Below are 16,544 nucleotides of genomic sequence, written 5' to 3' on the forward strand. Positions count from 1 at the left end.
AGACAAACCCTTTGTAGGCACTTCATCTGTATTTCTCAGATGGAAGATGACAAAGTTTGGCATTGTCTGTATCAGAACAAGCCAAACTTCAATTGTTAAAGACTCCCATGGATCTAATGTTCACCTCCTTCTGCTCAAGGCTGTGTGTGTATCCTCTCTCTATGTATACTGATATGGGATACTGGTAAATGTGGTGACTAGCAGCTTTCCTCCACGAGAAGGATGTCTTAAAGTAGCTACAAGTCTTGCCTCCACCAGGCAGATGAGGGGGGAGGTTCAACGTCACTAAAACTCTGATCTCCACCAGGCCCAGGGTGCGTGAGGATGTGGGACGACACTCGCGGCACAGCTCAGTAAAGACACTACCTATGTTGATGGGAGCGCTTCGGTCAGCCTAGGTACTCCACCTCCCCGCGAGGCGGTAGCTATGGCAACAGAAGCCCTCCCATTGACCTAGCACTCGTTACACCGGGAGTTAGGTCAGCATATCTGCTTGGCTCATTGGTGTAGATTTTCCACACCCCTGAACGATGTAGTTATACCAACATAAGATGGTATTGTATGGGACCAAAGCTTGGTCTACACTGAGGCTAAAAGAATAAGTGATGTCTTATGGAGCAAGCCAGAGGAACCCACAAGGTAATAGATCTGATGAAGGCCAAAGGAAACCAGGTATTTCTTCTTAAGGCACAAACCCTAACCGTGCAATGACCTCTTCTGCCACACATTTTATTTGTACGTGAAGCGTATTCCCTGAAATGGGCAGTTCCTCAGCTGCCTCTCTACCCCCCACCATCTCCGACAGCAACGCCTAGGGAACCGAACAGGTCCCTTGACTCCATTCACGTTTCATGGGTGTGGCTCTTGGGTTACATGGATCCAACATCCCCCTAACCTGTAGAAGTGCCCGTTGTTCTAGGTCCAGCTACCTGCCACGTTTCCTCAGGCGTTGTCTTTGGCTGACGTGCTTATGTTGCATCAACTCAAGACCTTGCATGCCACGGGCTCTAAGCGGATGTCCCTGCCTAGCACTTAGCTTTCGTTTACATTCCCTGCAGTTACTGGTTCCTGAGCGCTCCGCTGCTAAGGGACAGAAGTTGCACGAGAGGCCTGACTCTCTTTTTAAAGCATAATGAATTGTGCATGCAATAATGAGGCTGCAGGTGCAAGTGGTCCATCTATTTCTGCACAGTTAGCCAGAACTGTGCACAGCGCTTTGCATCAGCCCTACAGGCAGATTTGTTGGGCCTCACCTCAAATGTGCTGGGCTTGCTTTTTGAATGGTGACGCTTCACCCACAACTGCAAGTTGACAAAATAGTCCGCTCCCTTCATTATGTGAAACACTTGATAGAGCCTCTGAGGGGGATCATCTTCAGAAGAACTGGTGTCAGTACTTTCCTGGAGGGGAAGCTTATTTACTCCTAAGGGGAAAGCTGTCTGTTTACCTTAGTGTGCTTCAAAGCAGTGTATTCCAAGTGCACCCAGTGATTTGCTGGAGGAACAGTGTGGGTGGGGGGAAGTAAATCAGAACATGCAGAAAATCAGCTGGCTAATCTAACAGTGAGTGGTGGCTCTTCAGGGTGGAGGCAGAAAGAATGGAAATAGACATGCATTGCCTTGGGTTCAATGCTTCTGCAGGAGAAGTTTGACATCATGGTAGCAGTTCAGTAATCGAGTTGCTGCATTTATTTTTAAATGCCAATTTCTCATTGCCATAACTTTACAGAGCATGTGACTAATCCATCAAAAGACTCCGCAATAGTAAACTTAAAAATATTTGTCCGTGTTCATTTTAAGACTTGAGAGGTGAAGACACCTTTCCAGAGTAGAAGCATGCAGCCAACATGTGTATCATTTCCTTTGTAAGAACCAACGGAGATTCTGAGCTGTAGATTCCAATCTGGAAGTTGAACACCCCAAAGTCTGGGTGGGGGTACTTTTGAGTTGTTTCAACCTATTGTAAAAAATAGCCACTTTTAGAGCTATTTGGAAACCTCTTTCCCACCCTTCTTCCAAAGTTTGGAGGGTAAGAGCTGAATGGTTCATTAAGATCCATCTTTTGCAAAGACCAATATAACATACAAGGATTATGTAGCTAGACCAAGTCCTGCACTTAACTAAGAGCTGCATTTAAAAATCAATTCTGACTTTTACCTCAAGTAATAGCCAATAGATTGCACGAAGTAGCCCATGATAAGCAGAGAAGAGCAGCAGTTTTGCATTAAAATGGCAGCATTCTAAAGAAGCAGCTGAAATGCTGGCAACAAGGCTAGTACTCCAGTCAAGTTGAGAGATGACTAGGCAAGCTAGAAATAATGGTCATTCCAGCTTGTTACTGTATTTACTCCTGCGGGCAGCAAGGAGACACAGGAAGCTTCCACTACAAACAGTTTAGCCTAAGGAGAAAAGAAATCAAGGCTAATAGAGTTTGATATGAGGATTGCTTGTCAATGGTTCTCATAATATAATTCAGGTTTTACAATTTATCTTTAAAGGTTGTTAATCTAGTTAGTGACCGAACAAAGCAGTAATTAGCGCTGAAGAGATCATTTTACTGATCAACAGCTCACACAAACTCTTGGAAAACGTGGTTCTAATTAGCTAGATGCCCAATTTTTCCCAACTGGCACAGATCTTTCATCACTTAGAAGTTTCTAATAGCTAAAAAACCACAAAGACAAGGCAGTTTCCACAGTAGGCATCCGATGAAGCGAGCTGTAGCTCACGAAAGCTCATGCTCAAATAAATTGGTTAGTCTCTAAGGTGCCACAAGTACTCCTTTTCTTTTTGCGAATACAGACTAACACGGCTGTTACTCTGAAACAAAGACAAGGAAACCCCAAACTCTCTTCCCAGTGTGAGGCAGGCTCAGTTTAGCCACAGTCCTTGCCAAAGCATAACTGAAAAGCAAGTGCAATGCTTCAAACACATGCATGCAAAGTAATTTAAGAGTTAATCTGTGAAATTGATTAAACCTTGTCAGACATCACTAGAGAAGTGCATTCAGGTTTTTTGTTTTTAAAATCAAAATAAACAGGATGATTCCTAAAGCCAACTGGCTAATGGCTGGGGGCCAGAAGTGGGGCCAATGCTCCAAAAAGCACGTAGAAAGTGAAATCCCCCTACACAATTAAACCCATTATGGGCCTGATCCTGAGGAGTTGCTACACTGTGCAGAGCACAAGCTAGCTGGAGCGGGAGGGTTGTGAGCGCGTATCACAGCTCACCTTAGCACTTTGTTAATGCTGCTCAATACAGGCCAATTCCCCAGCACTGCAGGAGCTCTGAAAATGGCTCGAATTTATGTCAGGCAACACATATGTGGCCTAGAGACAGCCCAGCTAAACCCCCTTTTCTTTGGTCATGCCCCCATTTCCATGCTATGCCAACATCGAGGGGAAGTGGGTCTGGGCTACCTGAGGCTCGCCCAGACATGGGGAGTGGTCTCTCATCTCTGGTCTGGTTACGCTGGCTTTAGAGCCAGATCCTGCTGGGTGCATGGCACAAACCTTAAGTGCTTTGCTGACTCAGGGCCTTTGCTACCCTTATTGTGATGTATAACGAGCCATGCCTTCATATTTAAGTTCCCTTCAGATGCAATAAAACCATCTCATAACAGGCATGTCCTCGCTAATCAAAATGTTAAGGTTACTAAGTGACAGCATAGACTGCACCATTCAGGGGAAAAACAAACAACCAGGAACTCAAAAGCTAAGAAATGAGTCGTTTAAGGAAGGCCCCATCATGATTTGCCCATGTGATAAACACATTCTGATCAAGTGTATAAAAATGTGTACATCATCACAGAACAAACACACACAGTCATTAGGCAACCCCAAGGTCTTTGCTAGAGGAAACGGGGGGGTGCAGTGTGGTGACCCCGCAGCTGATCGGGGAGTGCAGAAGAGATGATGAATCTGGTTGCGTGTGTCCTTTTGAAAGGGACTTGTGTAAACTGAGAGCTGGCAATAACGTCCTCCCTTCTCCCTGCTCTGCATCTGACACAGATCTAAGGCCAGAAGCTTTACACTCCCACCCATTTCCCGTTACTCATCAGAGAGAAGCCCAGGAGAGGGGGACGGCACTCCACGTCTTCACTCCCATGGGCAGCGAAAGAGTCTGTCTGGGCATGTGTTCTAAATTAGCCTGCAGCCATCTCCCACTTCGTTATCCAAGCTGAAGGGACCAATGCTTCATTCATCTGCCTTATTCAATAAGGCAGCATGGTCTGAACAGTGGGGTCCTCTAGACTCATAGATATTAAGGTCAGAAGGGACCATTATGATCCTCTAGTCTGACCTCCTGCACAATGCAGGCCACAGAATCTCACCCACCCACGCCTAGTCTCCTTATTCTCCCCATCCAAGATGCATCATATGACACCACCACTTAAGGATCCCAGGCAGGGAGGAGGAGTGTGTCTGGGTGGGTGTCATTTGCCTTGGGGACCTTCAGTAGCACATGCAGGAAGGAGTCATGTGCACAGACTAACTGGAGAAAGGAAATAAAGGGGATCTGTGACACATGGCCAGAAAGGGTTAACCAGCCTGCAGGCTGAATGACCCAAAGCCCACCTTTGAAGTCATGTTACAAGGTATGTGAATGGTAATGAGGGCCATTCATGCTAAATAGGCTAGAACTTTGAAATGCAAACCTGTATTGTTAGAAGTAATACTAATTGCGTGTATCTCGATTAGATTAGATGCTACCTGTAAACAGACAGTTCTTGTCTAACTATAATTATTGACTCAGAGATCAAAAGGGAATATTAACATTTCAATGAATCTTGGGTAAAATAATGACAGGTTTCAGAGTAACGGCCGTGTTAGTCTGTATTTGCAAAAAGAAAAGGAGTACTTGTGGCACCTTAGAGACTAACCAATTTATTTGAGCATAAGCTTTCGTGAGCTACAGCTCACTTCATCGGATGCTGTAGCTCACGAAAGCTTATGCTCAAATAAATTGGTTAGGGTAAAATAATGTCATTGTTTGTATGTCTCTTTGAAGTTTGTAATAGACTGCCTAATGGGTAAATTGCCCTATGTTAATTTGTGTAACTAATTACTGGTGGTGTTTAGAAAGCAGAAGTTTACATCAAAAGCCTATTGTTTAACCAGGACTGTGTGGTCAAGTGGATGCTAGAAAACTGTATGAAAGATCCGTGGGTCCTGATTCTGTCATTTCAGGACTGCTTAAGCTTCATCGGGGAAGTTGGAATTGCAAGACTGAGGTCCCAGTTATGCTGGTACGCCCTGAATACGAGATATGGACATTGGACTATAACCTATGAACTGAATTCTAAAGGAACTCTTTGCAACTAGAAAGCTCACCATCTCGGTTATGAATCTGAACCTCAATGGATTGAAATCATGCCTGTCTGCATATTGATCTTTTAATCATACTCGCTCTCTTGTCTTCTAGTTTAGTTAATAAGAATTGGCTGTACCGTGCATTTGGGTAAGATCTGAAACATTCGTTAACCTAGGAGGTGATGTGTCCGATCCTTGGGGATTGGTAGACCCTTTTCTTTTATATGATAAAATAAGATTTTCAGAAATCATCATATTTGACGTGGGTACCTGGACGGAGGCCTGAGGCTGGATCACTTTAAGAGAACTGTGTTGTTCGGACTTCTGAGTAAACAGTGAGGTAATAAAGAAGCTGGTTTATGCTGGCTTGGTAAATCTAAGTATTGGAATATCCACCAGCTTTTTGGGGGATTGTCTGCCCCATTCTTTGCAATTCAACCTAATTGAGTACCACAGCTGGCCCCCACTAGGACCCCGGTCACAGCTTCCAAAGCCAGAACAAAAATAACCCCGTAGGGGCCCAGTTCAGCCTCGTAATTCCACTGGCTGCAGGTCGTGACTTTGGGCCAGGTTTCAGGGGTACAGTAGGGGCTCCTAGCGTGGGGAGGAGTGAAGAGCTCTCTGGCTGAAGCCAAGTCGGGACTCTTGGGAGGAGCCTGTCTAGCCATCCTTGGAACCTAAAGGAGTTCAAGTGTGCAGCTCTACAAGGGACACCTGCTTGTAGGTGGCCCCGTGAGGGGTTGCCTCTTCAATGCGGGTCAATGATTTCAGCACCAAGATGCACCATTCACAAGTTACAAAGGGTGTTCCCCCCCCAACTGGCAAACTGACCGCTTGACTTGGGATCCCAGAATCAAGCTGGACTCCTTCCTTCTTGTGCATTAGCAGCAGCAGCAATCAAGTCTCTGCAGGCCACATTAGGTCTTCAGTTACACCTGCATGATCTCCCCACCCCAGCCCCTTCAGTAGGGAAGTACAGGTACAACTGATTGGAACTTAAACAGTTCTGCTGAGGCACAAGAAGGCAGAGTCCAGCTCACGCCCCAGCGGCCGTGTTGGCTCTGCAGGGCGGAGAGACGTAAAAAAGCAGCAAACCCCCGATTTTATGCACCGAAAGCAGCAGCTGTGACTGAATAGGCACAAGAAGCAGATCTGTTGCCTACGACAGCAGCCTTTTTGGCACCGTCGCCGTTCAGAGCAGAGCTGAACGTGGAGGACTTGTTGAAACACAAAAGAAAAGGGCAGAACACCACAGGATTTCCGTAACCAGCCACAGCGCACCAGCCACTTACTAATTCAGGGGCTGCAGAGGGGAGATCTAGCATCGTATTCACGGATGAAAGGCCTCATGAAGTAAGCTCCCCAGGCCAGATCCCGCAAAGGTAGTTACATTTCGAACTTCCATTGACATTAATGGAAATGAGGAGCCTAAATACCTTTGAGGAATGGGGCCTTAGTCACTACAGGAGAAGTGGCCATGGGAGTAACTGCATGCTCTGGCATGCAAGGTATTTACTGGGAAAGCAGTCAGAGAGTTTAGATAACGTATAAAATATGATAGGACTGGCATGGTTGTTTCCATGGCATAGAAAGAGTAAGATAGTGTGACCCAGCACACCAGATCGCTCTTCCAAGGCGTCATCTTCAAGGAAAATATGGAGCAGAAATGGTGTTACAGAGGCTATTTAGATTGTAAGTTCTCTAGGACAGGATATGTCGGTACAAAGCATAGCACAGTGGGACCCTGATCTCAGCTGGAGCCTCTAGGCACATCTGGTATGTATACATAAATAAATAAATACTAACCCCACGTAGCTCTTCTGCAGTGTTTCTGTCAGTAGATCTCAAAGCACCTGACAAAGGATGGCAGCATCATATCCTCATTTTGCAGGTCTCCTCAGTCCCAGTCCAGTATTCTACCCACTAGGCCTTCTGCCCTGCAAAGATCACTTGCAAAGGGAATTGCAGATCTGGGTAACCCTTCTATCTAGCCTTTTGGACCCCAGTAAAGGGTAAATTGTGGTGTCAATCAAGTGTCTTTGGTTACAGAATAAATACAAATCTAGCTCAAGCCCCCCACCTTAGAGACACTTCCTGATAAGCACAGAAGTCCAAGAAAACAAAATACAGGAGGGAGTACAAAAGAGGGAGTTACGCATAGGTGCTTCCCCCTTCAGCAAGGGATGGGCAGAGAGTTGTGAAGGTCCCAAGGTTGCACCTTGCTAAATCAATTTAACAGCCAAATGGTAAAGCCAGGTCATTCCCCGTAGCATCATGGCATAGTACACAGATAGGAACACAGGAAAACACACCTAATGTCTCCCATTACCGTACCATCTGAGCACCTCTCCAGCTACAATGCATTTCTCCTCACACCCCTGTGAGGCAGGGCAGTGCTATCATCCCCATTGTACAGATGGGAACTGAGGCACTGAGAGACTAAGTGACTTGCCCAGGGTCACACAGGAAGTCTGTGGCAGAGCAAGTCTTCCAAATCCTAGTCTAGCATCTTACCCACTGGACCATCCTTCCTCTCTATCCAACTGCATACAGTAAGTGCCTGCTCCTTAGCACAAGGAAACCTCGGTAGCCACCCCACAGGAGCAGGCAATGAAAGGTTCTTGCCAAGGGACATGCTGGATGGAAATGCTACAGGTGTTGGTATCATCAGACAGGTAATCATCTGCAATTAACTGTGAATGAGACTCACCAGAGCAGAATCCAGGGCTTGGCACCAGGAACCTGGGGACAACGAAACAAAGCAGAGCATGAAGGGAAGGAGCCAAGTGGCCCCCCCCGGCACGCCTGTCTCCCCTGCCACTGACAGCCTTCTTCACTGCCGGGGCGTGGCACTGCATAGACCCGCTCTCCTGTCTCAGGTCCGGCTGCTGCTTTGCCCAAAGGAAGCTGCCTCCACCCCTCCAGTTCCTTTAGGTTCCTGAGGGCGGGGCGAGGCAGCTGACAATAGGGCAAAGAACCCGCCAGTCAGGGAGCGCTGGCGGGCCAGTAAAGCGAGGGGCGCGCGTTTGGGAGGGGATTCTGCAAGGGAGCGAGGGCTGCCACTCACTGGGCTCCCTTGTTTGAGCTGACGCTACGCTTTGGTCTTAAGAGCGCATCTCCGGCTGTTGCAGGCTGGGTGACGATTTACTCCGCTTGGACGCAACTGCCTGGCTAGAGTAAAAATAGAGCCTGGCTTTCTCCAGTGCACTGCGCAGGAAAGGCCATTCCCCCCCCGAGGGACTCAGAGAGAGCAATAGGGCAGATCCCAAGAGTGCAATGAGGGGGTAGGCGGACGGTAGCTGCATGCGCTCAGCCCACAAGCTGTGCCATTCGGGACGGTTTTATCTGGAGGGCGGCCTGACTCATGGCTCAGTTCCTGATCAGTCTGAAAGCTTCCGTCCAGACATTCCCTGAGAGGCAGCAAGGTTTACCAGCGTCCCCCACCAGGCCCACCTCCTGCTCCACCAGCATCACCGCGCTGGGAACGAAGAACTGCTCCTGGGGGAGACCGACACACTTTTGGCCCCAGAGGTGAAAAAGCTGCCAAATAAGCCAGGGCGACCCTTCGCATTGCAACATCAGCGGCGTTATTGCCTCTGAGAGGCCTTTCGGCCTAGCTCACGTAGAGTCATTGGTTTAATATCAGAGGCCTCCCCGTGGAGCGGCCTGGATCTGGGGGAAGGGCGCAGGGCCTCTCCAGTTACTCTAACGACAGGCTCCGAGGTTACTGCATGGAATCAAGGTTTTACAGCACAACGAGAACCAGAGCCACGCGCGTCAGGAGAGACGTCCCTGTCGAAACAGCAGCGTGCCGCGGAGCGAGGAGACGTGCAGTGACTCACCGTTTCCCAAGGTCAGACTTCCAGCTAGACCAAGTGCAAGACGCACACCTGGCAGGACAGATCTGTGTGTCGCTGCCATACCCATGGCAGGGAGACCGGGGCATTACGTACGAGCAAGAAGTGTCCATAAAGGCCACCTTGCACGGCCGTTCTGGGTTTCAGCTGCTGGTACTGCCGGCGAGGAATTCTGCATAGCTCCATGAGAAAAGGGGGGGAGGGGGCGTTCTGCTGCTGGAGTCACTCAGGGGGGACCTGCATACCCGACGGGTTTTGCACTGCGCTCTGAAAGCGGTCGGACACACCCTTGGGTCTGGCTGGAAGCCATTCCACAGCCACGCACATCCTGCGCTCAGGGGCAAAAGACCTGAAGGGAAAAATAATGCAAGGCCAACGGCTGCACCCTTAGAAGGAAGAGCGGAGGTCACTTTTGTTTAGAGTATTTAGACTCCTCTTTATTCTTCTACTTCAATGTCTACATGCTAGACATAGGTAGGACGGCCATCTGGCTAAGGCACTGGATTGACACTCAAAAGATCTAGGGGCAACTTCCTGGCTCTTCCACAGACTCCCTGGGTGACCATGGGGCAAATCACTTCGCCTTGATGTGCCTCAGTTTCCCCTCTTTACACTGCTGTCTTACCTTGCCGGGGTGTTGTGAGGGTTGATACATGAAATGTGTACAAGATGCTCCGACACTATCACTATTATTGTTCTAGTCAGGGACCCCACTGTGCTAGGTGCTGACCAAACAAAAGATGGGGCCCCCTTAAACATCAATCTCGGTCAGACAGAAGACCCAGTCACGAAGTTAATCACGTAATTAAAATTAAGCATCTGCTTAAGTCCATCTGAATTCAGCAAAACACTTCCACACTTGTGCTTCGCTTTAATCACATGCTTCAGAGCCACTGAAGTCAAAGGGACTTAAGCGCTTGCTTCAATGTTTTGCTGAATCAGGGCCCCAGTCAACCATTTAAGATACAGGCAAGGGTGAGACCCAACCAGGGAATGTTCTTGCTAAAGGAGGAGTAAGATATTCGCACGATTACCCCGACAGAGCAAGGCAGCCAGCATTAAATGCTGTACAGGGCGCTAAGAGGCCTTTCTGCACTGAACCCAAACAACAGACCCAGGCCTGGCTTTTAAATATCTGAGTTTCTTTATTAACCTGAGTATAACAAATATAACATGTACACAGTATAAAAATGACCATAGAGCATGAGAGAGTTATGGGTACAACACAGATACGTGATCTATACACAGGAGTGGGTGATAATATATTAAACATTTTGTTGTTTGGAAAAAAGCAAGTTCTGATCTGTAAAAATTTTAATCCCATTCCACTAAAATTATACAAAGTGCCTTCAATACTTAAAAGTGACGGGAGGGAGGCAGGAGAGGTCTCCGTTCAGCCTGCGACCGTTACCCTGGCCCAGGAACGTACAACGCCAATCTAGCGGCTTCTCCGGGTTGGAGAGTTTTTAATAAAATAAACGAATTAAATTAAAAGAGTACAAAGGTTTAAAAGCATGTGAGACATGCACCCTCTGGAAATCGGCAACATGCAGACAACACCGACGCTCTCAGCCCTACACTGGCTCCGAGCTGAGGGGAGGCAGATTTTGATGCTTGAAATACTGAACGACTTGCTGGGGGAGTTCTGCCAACACCGCTTTGGCCAAAGTTTCTTTAGGTGCCTGTATAAAAAAAGAACAAACAGGCCAAATGATTTATTGTCGTCACTTGTGCCCAGCAGCTGCCCCAGCGGGTCACTGGACTGGTATTAAGGCCCATGTACAATTACCAGGGTGGGTGTAGGCCCACCTACGGTTACCAGGTTTTCATGCAAGCCCAGGTGCTGGTAGAGAAGGTAACAGTTGCCACGGTGGCTTTGGATCACGCCCACTCACCACTACAATGGAGGCCAGCGGGGCTGATATTAGAGAATGTGCCTTGGTATCCTGCCTCTCTTTCTCCTGGCATCCCAAAGCACTTAGAGTGTTGAGTCAGACAGTTACCCTGCAGTGACTGCGTAGCATGCATTACGCACTCGCGAATAGCCCTCACACAGCCTTGGGCAACAGCAGCTGCTCTGCAGGGAGACGGGATGATGGCCCGGACACCGGGACTATCCTCACAGCGCTATTGTATGGGATTGCTCGCTGGATAGCAGGAACTTCACCTTAGCCCCGATGGAGTCTGAAAAGCTTCTATGCAGAGGAGGCAGAATTGCTGAGTGGTTGTGGCCCAGGACTGAGAGACAGGGATTCCAGGTTATAACCCCAGCCCTGCCACCAACCTGCTTTGTGAGCTTGGGCAGCATCACTTACGCTCCGGCCTGCAAAACAGATGCAAGTGCCAAGCCTTGCTGCCCAGACTCACGCTTATCTGCGCTTTGACTTCGCTGGCAGTCTGGAAAATGCCAGTAACGTCCCCTGGGTTCACGTCTCCTCTGCAGCAATGCACCACCTGAGAACTGGGTAGGACTCCCAGTCTAGCAAGAGGACTTGAACTCTGACCCTGAGCTGGGAGTGCGTACCTAGAATTCTGTACAGCACGAAACGTATGAGCCTGTCCCCTCTTCTTTAACTAGGGAAATAAACAGAGCACGCCAGTTCTGGGGCATTTCCCCTCTGGGCCGGGTCTCTGTGGCTGACTTACACCCTGCTGGAAACGGACCGGGTCTGGCGGGCACAGCAAAGCCGCCTGCACTTACACTGCGGAACTCGCGGAAGGGCACGAACTGCACAATGTCCCGCATGGCTTCCTCGCCGGTGTAAGACCGGAGCACGCGGTTATCCCCATCCAGGAACTCCATGGCTGCAAAGTCCGCGTTGCCCACCCCCACGATGATGATGGACATGGGCAGCTTGGAGGCCTGCACCACGGCGTGTCTCGTCTCGTCCATGTCGCTGATGACGCCGTCCGTGATGATCAGGAGGATGAAGTATTGCTGGGGAGACAGAGCCGAGAGTGAAATCAGCCGCGGCGCTGCGGGTAGGTTATCGGCTCCAGGCTTCTCCCAGCCCCATGCACGCCCCCCAAAGACTTGCTCGAGGGGGAGAGGAAAGAGTTAACATGAACACAGCCCCAGTCCATGTGACTGGGCGATTGCAGTGCTGAGAGATTGCAGATGCCTTTCCCATATGATATGGGCAAGTCAAGAGCCTAAGTGATTTAGGAGCATAAGCGCCACTGACTCTCAATGAGATTCACTTTCAGTGGGACTTGCGCTCCTACATCACATTGAAAACCCCACCCGTAGGTGCCTGAACATGAACTCTGCAACCTAACTTTAGGCTCCTATTTCAGAAAATTTGGGCCAGTGTCTCCTCACGGTCCACCATCCCATCCAGCTATATCCATCCTCCATCAACCCACTGCTCTGAAGCCCTGTAGGCCCCTTACTCATCTCCTCAGACCTCTCTCCTCATCATTCGCCAGGAGACTTGGTCTCCTCCTTGTTGCCTTACACTCCTGCAACCACCCTTCCATCAGGAAGAGGCTCAAGCCAAGATCCCTCCTGGTCACTGGTCACCCACCCAGTCACCTCCCTTATGGTTTTCCTCACTGACCCTCTGGACATTTGCTCCCAGCCTTCCCACATCTCCACTAGCAATGGCTGACTCACCCGGAGGAAAGCCCTGAGACTGAAGCCACCCATGGGTTAGCGCCCTCTACCGCACCCATCTCCCGGCTTCTAAGAACTATCTAGTTCCCAGGTGACACCTGCCTAGAAGCTGGTTGGTTTTCCAAGCATTCCAAATGCACCTTGGCACAACTGGTTCTGAGTCTCCTATGAAACTTAGTACAATTCTCGTGATCTTTACTCGCTCTCACCCTCTTCCCTTCCTCTTGTATTGCTTATTGCCTGTGTTTGTCCCATTAAGACAAACAGGTGAGAGCTGTGGCCGTTTAATCTTTGTTAAGTGGACATTTGATAAATATTAGATACCTGTAGCAGAACCATTAGTGGATCCCCTGGGTGAAACCAACTCTTGTGAGCCCCTGGGATCCGGTATGCGATGCACAGTGTTCAACTGCTTTGGGGAGGCAGTGTGGCGAAGTGGATAGTGCACTAGACTGAGACTCGGGATACTTGAGTTCTAGTCCCAGCTCTGACACTGGCCTGAGGGGTGACCTTGGGCAAGTCTCTAAGCCTCAGTTTTCCCATTTGTAAAATGGGGACAGTGATCCTGGCCTCCTGTATAAAGCGCTTTGAGCTGTACTGATGAGAAGAGCTAGAGATTATTATTAACAAAACTTGCCCCATTTCAGTGTGAGTTTTGCCTCCATCACAAGGAGTCCAAGATTCAAGTTTGCTCAAGGGGTGTGAGAAGCAACATGAGCCAAAACCCAGACAAACCAAACCTGGTAATTTACACTGCTCTTCTCCATAGCCCATTACCGATTCACTGTGCTAGACAGTCCACATCTCCCCCAGCTTTCTATGCTATTGACTGGACTACGCAAATTCCATCCATTCTATTCACCAAGGGCAAAATCACTCTGAGCAGAAAGCCAACAAATGGCCCAAGTATCAACAAATGGCCCAAGTATCACTTCAGCTCTCAATAAAGGGCTTACAATGGCCTGAGGTGTATGTCTACACTGCAATTAAACAGATGCAGCTGGCCCATGTCAGCTGACTCTGGCTTATGGGGCTGTAAAATTGCAATGTAAATGAGCAGGCTCGGGCAGGAGCCCAAGCTCTGGGATCCCACCAGGAGTCCACGGGCTGTGTGCCGACCCTCTGCCCGGGGGTGAACGTCACCCAGTAACAGCCAGGTCCTGATGCTACAGCAGTGAGCAAACACATGGTTCCAACTCAACTGTTTACGGTCAACTTTCCCCACTCCCACTGGGTCATTACATTGTTTCTAAAAGAAAAAAAAACAAAACGGTTCTAATTCTATTCAAAACAACACAGGTGTGTCCCCAGGGCTGTGGCTACAGGAGCGCTGCTTATTTGGCAGGAAGTAAAACAGAAGAGGGAAGTGAGATCTAAATTCCCGTTCAGTCCCTGCTGACCACCGATAGAAAGCTTGGAGATTAACTAGTGCAGCTCACCGGGAAGACGGGGGAGGGATAAGAAATACATGGACTGTGTGTCAGATTTGGGGAAATATCCACAATTGTGGAGCGAGAATGCTCCCTGCAACGTTACTGAGTCAAACCCAAGTGGGGGTTTTGCCTCCAAATACACTACTATTAAGCAGCCTAGGGATGCACCCAATCCCTGTTCAGATGCAGGTGTAACGATGTCTGTCATGGGTCTTCCCACTGGTGTACAGTGCACCGCCAAGACACTCATCCTACTGGCTAATGAAACTGCCTCAACGAGCACCACCCGTCCCTTCGACTCAGAGACTCATTTTAAGAGTTAAAGGGGTTACCAGCCACGCTTTGGCACCCCTGAATTTTAACCTGCTTCAAACATTTCCAAGCATCTTAATTTTTAAAGTCACCGGATTATCGACTGTTCGGGCCAAAATTTCCAAGTGAGCCCATCCAAAGGGCGCCCCCAGAACTTGGCTTTACATGTGCAAAACCTGCAGCTGGCGCTAGGCACCCCTGAAGCTGCTCATTCTGAAGGTGCAAAACTCCAGGGGTGCAGCCAGTTTGATAGTGCGGGCAGGAGAAGGGCGTGTGAAGGGGTTTTACTCTTCTAGCCCCTGCTCTCGCAGTTTTAACCCTGGCTGCTGTAGAGCTAAACTCCGGCACAGAGCCTGCCTCTCCCCTGGGAGCAAAGTAGTGCAGAGCTCAGGTACATCTCCCTTGGTTTTCAGCTAAGATTTTTAGCTGCCACACAGCTTATGGCACCCTTCATTGTGTTATGCTCTAAAGATAAGAGAGCTTTATAGCTGCACTGTCGAAGCAACAACTCCCTGGGCCAACATCATCCTCCATTTAAATGCCATGAAGTCAGCTATATCGGAAATAAACCTAGCCCCATGTCCTTGGTGAGGACTCCTCTGGACTTACAGACATTGCTCGCTATATTCAGCACCAGAACTATTCCATGCAGGTCTAGGGTGAGTCATACCCAGCACCGGAACGATTCCATGCAGTTCTGTGGTGAGTGAGATTGTGCACACACACACACACACACACACCCACCCCCCCGGTGAAAATGGCTGTGCAATTGCAAAGAGGTCGGACACCCTCAAGGCGGATGTGAATTTGCTTATGACATTTCCATGACAACGTCATTCCAAGGGGTGCAAGATGACTCAGTGATGCACAAGCATTTGAGCTCTTCCCCACTTCCTACACCGGAGGTAAGCAGGCCGGAAGAGATTACCTGACAGAGCAAGAGCTGTGATTTCTCTCCCATCAACCTCCAGCGCTGCCAATGGAGATGTAACAGCTTGAGACAGAGGCCCTGCTCTCCAGGTCACTTCTAGTTAAGGCAAAACTTTGGTGCAGAAATGTAGAAATCCCAGTCAAGTCAGTTATCATTCGGCTGCTTCTGGTACTCCCTAAATTGCCAGTAAAACACAGAGGACTGAGCCCGTGTGCCAGGGTTTGACTGCATTTCAGACCAGACTCACTCTCTTCATGAGAAACAAACCCCATATAAGTAAAAAACACAGTTCACCTGAGCTTGGAAAAGGCTTACTAACACAGACCTACGATTAGATCAGACCAATGGGACCCATAGAGTCTAGTTTATTAGTAACACCCAAATCCATGTGTTTAGGTGGAAGGCACAAACTCACAGTGATATGCTTAATTGTGCAATGCTTTCCCAGGAAGGGGAAATTTTTTCCTGACCCCACCTGGTGATTGAATTATGCCCTGAAGCATGAGGGTTGGTAGCACCTGTGTTTCTTGGTATAATTACTGGTGCTAGCTTTGCGCATATGTATGTATCTATTCATGCACAAACCGCCCCACCGTATCATGTTTGGTTATGGACATTAAACAGACAAGCTTCAAACTGCTTAACTGATACAGCTACAAAAGAAGGCTGAGCCTCACTCCAGCTACCATTCCTTGTCAACTGCAATGACACTTCCTGATGTATCTTGCACTGCTTCTTCTACTTTGGAGAGTTCCAAGTAAGGGCTCCCCTCTGAGAAGGCCCTATGGCCTGCCTTCTGGGGTTCAGCTTTCTGGGAAGATAGCAAGAGCTTTCTAGTGGTCCGTTACTGCCTCAGTGGGGTATAAAGGAGTCTGGAAGCTATCAGGGACCAGAGCCACTGTGTAGACAGGACCACTTCCATTGCCCCTGAAGGTCACTAGGAAGCCAGTGCAGAATGCTTGCATTGTCCTGGCTCATTTAATAACCAGGCAGCTGCATTCTCCACCAGGGGCTTGATCCTGCAAGGCGCTGAGCACCCATGGCGCTTATTGAAATCGATGGGATTTGAAGGGACTTGGCACCT

At 48.8% G+C, this 16,544-nt stretch overlaps 1 protein-coding gene across 6 annotated transcripts in view; it reads right to left on the reverse strand.

Annotated features, from left to right (window-relative positions):
- Positions 1-10,293: 10,293 nt before the first annotated feature.
- CPNE2 (copine 2) overlaps positions 10,294-16,544 on the reverse strand; it is a 153,407-nt gene continuing 147,156 nt past the window's right edge. For 5 of the 6 annotated variants that reach the window (XM_007070575.4, XM_043525982.1, XM_037878210.2 and 2 more), the window contains 2 exons: positions 11,870-12,106; positions 10,294-10,850 (listed from right to left, as the gene is read on the reverse strand). In XM_007070575.4, coding sequence (XP_007070637.2) covers positions 10,743-10,850; positions 11,870-12,106 — 345 coding nt within the window. In that variant the 3' untranslated portion in view covers positions 10,294-10,742. Of the gene's footprint in view, positions 10,851-11,869; positions 12,107-15,500; positions 15,636-16,544 lie in introns of those variants that run through there. The other variant, XM_037878212.2, reaches the window with a different exon arrangement.

Source organism: Chelonia mydas, chromosome 12, assembly GCF_015237465.2.
Source record: "Chelonia mydas isolate rCheMyd1 chromosome 12, rCheMyd1.pri.v2, whole genome shotgun sequence".
Lineage (NCBI taxonomy): Eukaryota > Metazoa > Chordata > Testudines > Cheloniidae > Chelonia > Chelonia mydas.